Source organism: Condylura cristata, unplaced genomic scaffold, assembly GCF_000260355.1.
Source record: "Condylura cristata isolate star-nosed mole 26May11 unplaced genomic scaffold, ConCri1.0 scaffold00012, whole genome shotgun sequence".
NCBI classification, from domain to species: domain Eukaryota; kingdom Metazoa; phylum Chordata; class Mammalia; order Eulipotyphla; family Talpidae; genus Condylura; species Condylura cristata.
The window spans coordinates 39,075,194-39,083,075 of NW_004567113.1; the positions used below are offsets into that span (position 1 = coordinate 39,075,194).

General features: G+C 46.7%; 1 protein-coding gene across 1 annotated transcript in view; it reads right to left on the reverse strand.

The window, feature by feature from the left end:
• Positions 1-2,285: 2,285 nt before the first annotated feature.
• LOC101624636 (chromosome unknown open reading frame, human C4orf19) overlaps positions 2,286-7,882 on the reverse strand; it is a 76,604-nt gene continuing 71,007 nt past the window's right edge. The window contains exon 3 of the mRNA XM_012724071.1: positions 2,286-3,891. Within this exon, the coding sequence (XP_012579525.1) occupies positions 3,051-3,891 (841 nt within the window). The 3' untranslated portion in view covers positions 2,286-3,050. The remainder of the gene's footprint in view (positions 3,892-7,882) is intronic.

Consider the following 7,882-nt stretch of genomic DNA (forward strand, 5'->3'; position numbering starts at 1 on the left):
GAACTCATTCTAAAGTGGCTTTAACTTCTTAGTGCTGGGCTTTAACCCCCTGTGCCACCAGGGAGGGCCCAGGTTGAGGGTTTTATGAGCGTGGGCATGCGATGAACTCAGCACCGGGCTCACTCAGTAAGCTGCCTCTGAGCTGCCAGTCAGACCCTCACTCGAGCAATCAGTGATGTCTGTCATTTGAGTCAGTTCTTGATGTTTCTGTCACATTCACATTGCTTAGCACTTGAAGGTGGAACTGGAGAGACTCAGGAGAAGGGAAAGAACTGGGCAAGCGAGAGAACCATATGGACTGGAACTGAGTGTCTATTGGCACCCGGTGAAGTTACTTAGTGAGAAAATGATCTCTCATCCTGCTGCTCTAGGGACCCAGATCTACAAAGTAAGGGGTGTGCTCTTTCTCTGCTCAGGTCTTCACAGTCATCTCAGTCAGTTTAATAAGAATTTGATGTTTTTATTTGTAAGTTAATCTAATTGAGAGACTATAGAAAAAAAATGTTTTTGGAATCAGAACATTATATCCAAATTGCAAATTTTCTGGGTTTTTCATAGTATGGATGAATGTCTTCATATTGACCAAATCAAACAAAACCTCTGAAATAATCCAGGAGCTCTACCAAACCACCACATTTTCTTGTCTTAAATAGGCACTGATTTTATAAAAAAAAACTTCCTTGGTAAAGGAAGGCTGAAAGACGTTGTCAGTTTTAATGCCTTAAATATCTCTATATGACTTAAATTGTAACTAAAGAGAAATTAGGGGCCTCCCTGGTGGCACAAAGGGTAGGACTATGATGTCATTGCTGCCGCTGCAGCACGAGTTCGATCCCCGGCCAGGGAGCTGACCCACATGGCACAGCAGACCTCTCCTGACCCGCCTGCTGCTCCCCTCAGCAGTGTGTTTCAGTAGAGCAACCTTTTCTGCTCCCACCTCTGTCTCTGGTGAGTCCTCACACCTCCCTGGCCCTCAAGACTACACCCCTGATCTTGTATGTATAAATAAATAATTCTTTAAAAAAATCCAAAAACTGTATCTTGATGGCTCCTCCAAATTATTGAGATATCTAGTCAATAATTCTATTTGGCAAACTATTTTCAAAAGTGTCTTTGCAGACTATTTCCTTTTCTTTTCTCCCTCCTGGGAACTTTTCATTTAAATACCCTCAGTCTTTGCTGGTTGGTTTCCTGGCTACTGACTGATGTCATGAAAATCTGAGAGCCTATGATCTTCTGACTTCCTAAATGGGTGATGTAACACTTTCATTTCCTTTCCATGCATCAGATCTGACACAGGGAGGATATGTCAGGCAATGAGCGGTGACCAGCCACCCTGTTCACCTGGGAAATCTTGTTTATGTAAATACCAAGGTTTATATGCTCCATTCTCCATTGTCTTGACACAATTTTGGAGAACTGGAAAAGATGAATAGGATCTGGAAAGAAAGTTATTTTTCTAGCATTTTTTTTTTAAGGTTGGTAACTGTTGTCAAAAGAATTTTATGCTTTTGCTTTCAAAACAAGACCCAGCTCTCCCTGGTGGCACAACGGGTTAAAGCACATTACAGACTCCCTAAAGCCACTGAAGCACGAGTTCAATCCCTGGCCAGGGGGCTGACCCACATGGCGTGGCAGACCTCTCCTGACCCGCCCGCTGCTCCCCTCAGCAGTGTACTTCATCAATTGCCTGTTGTGCTCCCCACGCTGTCTCCGGTGAATCCTCTCACCCACCACACCTCTGGCCTGTAGCCCAGTTCTGTATGCATAAACAAATAAATCTTAAAACAAAAACAAAACAAGACTCCAGCTAAACAAAAGTCCTCATCAGTTTGTCTCCCAACTGTATACTCAGGTTAGTTTGGAATGTGTAGCTTTGACATGCAGATGAGGAAAATTCTTTGTCTACCTCTGGTCTCTCGGCCAAATTTTGTCCCAGTTTTATATGAACTCTTCTAAAATGCTTCAAAGCAGAAGACATGGAAGCAGAGGCGTGTCGGGTGTGCCTGGCACGTTGCTTCTATTCTAAGTGCTCGTCTCCCATGGTACTTGACTGGCCTTGACTTCGTACATTACAAGAGAGAAAGCCAGGGAGGCCTTGGCTGGCACAAGCAGTCATGGCGTGAGCTTGCCCTCCAGAGACAGAGCAAAGTGAGGCTGTCTCCTCCTCCACTGTCTCTTAGTAGCCAAGTTCTTTAAATGGAAAGAAACTTAAGGATCAATAATACTCTGGGAAAATTAGACTGACCTATGAGTTAAAACAGGCAGACACAGATGCTGTTACATTTTAATCAGAATCAGACAGTAAATGGAAAAAAATACTCCCCATATCCTTTCACTTCTTCAAATCTCATGAACTTAAAACCCAAGTAGGACACAATCAGTTTGAACAGTTATTTTCACTGGCCTCCCCAATCCTAAAAGAGATTAAAAAGGAATGTAAAAATGTTAAGGTCAAGGTGTCTTGATATTGCAGCTCATGACTAACCATTCATTGACTGGTCCTTCTGTGCACTCGAACTCGCTGTCAAACAAGTGGTCAGTTACTAGTTCCCTGGGTGCTTGTCCCTGCAGGGAAGCCAAGCTCTGGGGTCACATCAGGCACTTTAAAGTAGGGATAGGTACCGTTACCTGGGGTGAGGACATTTGGCTCGCAAAAGCAAGACAAAGAATTTACAGTCGAACAGAATGTGCTGAGTCTGTGACTTTGGGATTCAGCCCTGGGGTTTCAGAGCCTTCTTGAGACATCTGGAGCAAATGGGGAAAAGTGGGGCAGGGGAAGGCTTTGTGGGTTGACATGTAGACATGCTGTAGCACAGGGCCCTAATGCGTCTGACTTGATTTCAGCATCCTGAACAGCCAGCCACACAGTGATGCTCTCAGGATTCAGCACGGCCTATGGCACAGACCCCGAGAAAGGCTGCAGGATGTAAACTATTGGCAAGGTTGCACCGGCACAGCCTGCAGCAACTCTTCACCACCTCTAGGGAGCAAAAGCACCCCCACACGGTAGGGAGACACTCTCTGATGTGCCCCCCAGAGAGCCTCCCCTAATCAGCCTCATCCACATCTTCTCCTGCTGTAGCTGCTTCTAAAGCTGCAAGGGCTTCAGCCACCGCGGCGTCCTCATCAGTCACCTCCCCACATCTGTCACCAGGGGAGCCACAGGCAGCCCCCCACCCATTTCTCCAACCAACCACAGGTGTGACACGAGCAGACGCCTCTTCTTTCAAGTAGACACTGAGAATGTCTGTGGCCACAGCTTTGTTTAAGGAATCCCAGCTCTTCTTCTGGGAGAAGGGCAAACTCAAGTCCTGGTCCCTCACCTCCAGGTGAATTCCCTCCACAGGTTCATGGCTCACGTCGTCTACAGTTGGGCCCCAAGGCTGAGGGTAATCCGGGCTAGGGATCTGGAGGACATGGTTATGTTCTTCCAAGACGGCAGTAGGGGCCCCGGGCTCTCCGTTCAGCATGACCCGGGCCTCTTCTGAGGTGGGTGGTTCACAGTCCTGTTCCTTGGCATCTCCCCCTTCAAGGAAGGCGTCAGTGGGGTCAACACTGTTTTCTGTACTGGCCCAGGAGACCCTGGCATCTTGGTGGGACCCTGGGTCACCAGGGGGCTGTGGAGTAGGGCCAATGCCATTGAGGGCACCACCAGCCTTGCCAGCCCTGAGTCCCCATCCCGGGGCTCCCTGAGGGGGTGCCCCACTAGCCGTTCTGTTATGGCTGCAAGTCTTCTTTAAGAGCTCTCTCGGAAGGTCATTTTGATGCCCCAAGGCTTGGCTGCTCTGCCTGCCTTTTAATTTAACAGTGTCGTCTTCATCTAATTTGCCACTGTTCCCTTCGTTGACATAGCCAGGTGAGGACACTTGAACAGGATCGAAGAGATAGCTGGAGGGTGACAATAGGGAAGATCCGTCAGGTTGGTTATTAATTAACTACACTTATTAATAACTAAATCTCACTACCAATGCTTCCTACCAAAGGCTGTTTCTTTCTACTTCTGCTAATTTCTGTGATCAATGACTCTTTAAGCCTACCTGTGTAGGCTTAAAGCAAACAGATTTAAGTGTTGTCTAAATCAAACAGATAAAAATAAGAGCAAGAAAAAGTAAATGAAAAGTAAAACAAATGTCCAAAACCAGGGAAAGGAGTGGTTAAGTATTGACGGTATAGCCTCTCATTGGAATATTATGCAGCCATCAAAATGATAAATATGGGCCCTCCCTGGTGGCACAGCGGGTTAAAACACAGCACTGAGAAGCTAAAGCCACTTCTTCATGAGTTCGATTCCTGCTTGCCCTGGAGGTGACCACATGGAGCAGCAGACATCTCCTGGCCCGCCCGCTGCTCCCCTCAGCAGTGTACTTCATTGATTGCCTGTTCTGCTCCCCACTCTGTCTCTGGTGAATCCTCTCACCCTCCACATCTCTGCCCTGTACCCTAGTTCTGTATGAATGAATAAATAAATAAATCTTTTAAAAAAATGATAAATATGAAATGTGGCATAGCATGAATGATTCTTATGCTGTTTTTATTTTTTAATAAAGCCTAATATCATATTAGGATTACAACGGAGAAAAACTTCTACATGTCTATCAATCTACTTATCTATATATATGAATAGATAAAGGTCCATAGAAATAGTTATGGAACGGAACTAGAATAATACAGTTTTATTTGTTAAGGAAGCAAAGCCATCAGGTAATTTTTTCTCTGTATGTTATATAAAATTCTATTCATGATGCCCAAATATTTATGAAAGAGAACATAGAAAAATTAACATATATATGTAAGTGGGGTGATTTATATTCAGCAATATCATTTCAGATATTCCTGAAGCTTAAGGAATTTTTGTGTGTGTGTGCTGATGCTCTCTGGAGAAAAGCAAGTCCAACCCAACAAAATTCAGTTTTAGAGAACTGCAGTGTTCACAACAAGCTCTGAGCAAAAATACAACGAAAAATTCTCCAAGTATCAGAGCAGCTCCAACCTCTTAATTTCTTGGCACTGCTGACCATGCCCCAGCCAGGGCAAAGCCCCGAATCCAAGCGGGTCTTTGCACCTGCCCGCGCATAAACCACAGAGCCCTCCGTTCGCTTTATTTTTCAGCTTTACCTTTGTATCATTTTACAGCACCTGCACCCCATCTGGATGATTTTTGGTTAGCATCTGGAAAAGAAAGTGTAGAAAGGAAAGCATGTGAATGGCATTTGAATTAAATTTGCTTTTTCTTTCCTAGATACTAGATCAGTAGAGTCACAGGGGGTAAGGTGGGCCAGGGAGGGCCCTGGCTGCTGGGAACCCCTTCTCGTCTCTCGAAGAGCCATTCAGATTTCTGAAGCATTCGTTGACTCTTGTTTCTGTGGTAGAGCCCACCCTCGTCTGTGGGGGTCTTGTCATGCCTCCGCCATTTTGCAAATGGGGAAACATAGGTGTTAGAATGCTAAGGAGGAAAAGCTGGGCTCGAAAAGGTTCTGCCTGCTTTTCTTTCATTGCCTCCCATGCTGGGCAAGGGCCCAACGGGACTCAGCCGTGGGGCAGCAGCAGCAGCGAAAGCAAGCACAGAGGATCCCTTGCTTGAGTCGCTCGCTACTCCAGCTTACAGGGCGTCAGGATGGTGGTGGGTCTGAGGGCCACCTGCAGGGGTCACCGCTGGAGTCACCACCACAGTGTTACCCGTTTCACCGTCTCCTTCACCAGGCCCATCTGGCTAGGACTTGAAGGCTCTTCTTTCTTGCAGTTCAAGGACTTGACCTTTCTGGTCTCCAGGCCTGTGCTTCTCCCACTTTCCACCTACCCACCCTCCCCTGCGCCCTTTCTCAAGTTTGAATTTTTCCTGAAAATTGTCCTCTGAGTAAAATAATTTCTTCATGACCACCTTGTTCTGACCCTTCCTCTGAAAAACCCTAAAAATCACGACGGGAGAATCTCTAAATCATTCTCTATTTGTGTTATCTACAGCTTTGATAAAGAGAAGCCAGTAAGCGACTCCAGAGCTCTTTGCTTCTTTAGACGTGAGCAGCGTTCTTGGCTGGGAAGCTGCCTTTCCTGTTCTCGCTCCTTTTAGTTGGGGGTGAAGTTCCAGATGCTACTGCCTAAGCCTTTACCCACTGTATAGCCTAGTAGGTGGGTTCCAGAGATCCGGGCCTACCTGGATGTATACATTCCTCAAATAACCACATGTGGAGGTCAAAAAATGTGCCGCAACCCCTTCCAAACCATCTGCACCCTAAACTCTTGAACCTTGATGTGGCAGAATACTGATGATGACGATGATGATAATGTGAATGCAGATTTGAAATGGAGATTTGCCTGGATCAGACTGGCTCTTCCTGTCACTCACTGTGGGGCTCAGTGATTCATTGGTGAACGAAGACCATGAACATCTATAAGCGACTGTTGGGAATTTTACCAATTAATGTTTGCAATAAACATTTACTTACTACTCAACCTTGTTTGGATACAGTATGTTAAACAACAACAACAACAACAACAAACAAAATAATCAAAGTTGAAGGTGAAGGTCTTCTTGTAGTGATCAGGAGCCGTAGAGATACACCCAAGGGAATCAGCAAAACCAAGCAACATTGTTTCCGGGCTCTCGGCAGACTGTTATGTTCCTATCAACTGTAGCAACAGGGAGAGACAAGCACCCAACTCGTACAACATTCCAGAAGCCTCCCTGGACACAGGCACGCACTACCTTGTCCTTTCCCAAAGTATGAGCAATTAACCCCCCCCCCCCCAAAGGCCAGGATTTTGTTCTCAGCCTCTGCTCCCCACTTATGCCTGTTTTGGGCTAATAATTCCTGTATTAGCAGGACAGACAGGGTAGATGAAAGGCACTTTGTTGGTCTTCTGCCTTCCCTCCACTTTCCTCCTCCTTCCCTCCTGCCATAATGCACTCTAGCGGCTATTCTTCCAGTACCTTTGCATACCTTGGACAGTTAAAAAAACAGTCAGTGGCGCCCTCCCTAGTGGTGCAATGGATTAGGACACAGCACTGCAAGCCAGCCGCAGCTGCTTCGGTGCGAGTTCGACCCCCAGCCCCAGAGATGACCCACATGGCGCGGCAGACCTCTCCTGACCCGCCCACTGCTCCCCTCAGCAGTGTGTTTCATTGATCTGCCTGTTCTGCTCCCCACTCTGTCTCTGGTGAAGCCTCTCACCGCCCATGAGCCTCTGGCCTGTACCCAGTTCTGTATGCACAAATAAAATAGATCTAAAATAATTTTTTTCTTAAAAAATGTCAGTCAGTGAATAGGTGACCAAAAATGTCAAGAGGCAAGGAAAAACGGGCTCTGAAGTGTTTGACAGAAGGCAGATTGAAGCTCATAACCTAGAGGAAGCAATTGTGAAATATGAATCACTGGAAAGGTCAGTCTAGGTAATGAGTTCCAGCATTTTATGTGGGGCAGGTTTTCTTCTGAAAGAACTACATAGGCAGGTCCTGAGTGGCCTGTGTTGCCAGTCTGACCAAGGGTTACCGGGGACCTTTCTCCAGGCGGGAGATGGGCAGATGTCTGTCCCAGGCTTTGCTGCTGTGGCTGTGGCTACACACCAGCACCGGACCAGATGTGATGACACAGAGATTTGCAAACTCAACCGGGAACCACCAGTCTCCTGTGCTGACAGAATTTACGTGTCATCTGTGACTGTCAGGCTCCATTCTTCCTCCCCCAGGAAAATCACAGGCTCCACACATTTTTTTCAGTCACGTAATAAGAAAGGCTGTTTCGGGGCCCTACCTGGTGGCGCAATGGGTTTAAAGTATAGCACTGCAAGCTAGCCACAGCTACTTCAGTGCGAGTTCTATCCCCAGTCCCGGGGTGACCCACATGGTGCAGCAGATCCCTCCTGTCTCACCTGCTGCTCCCCT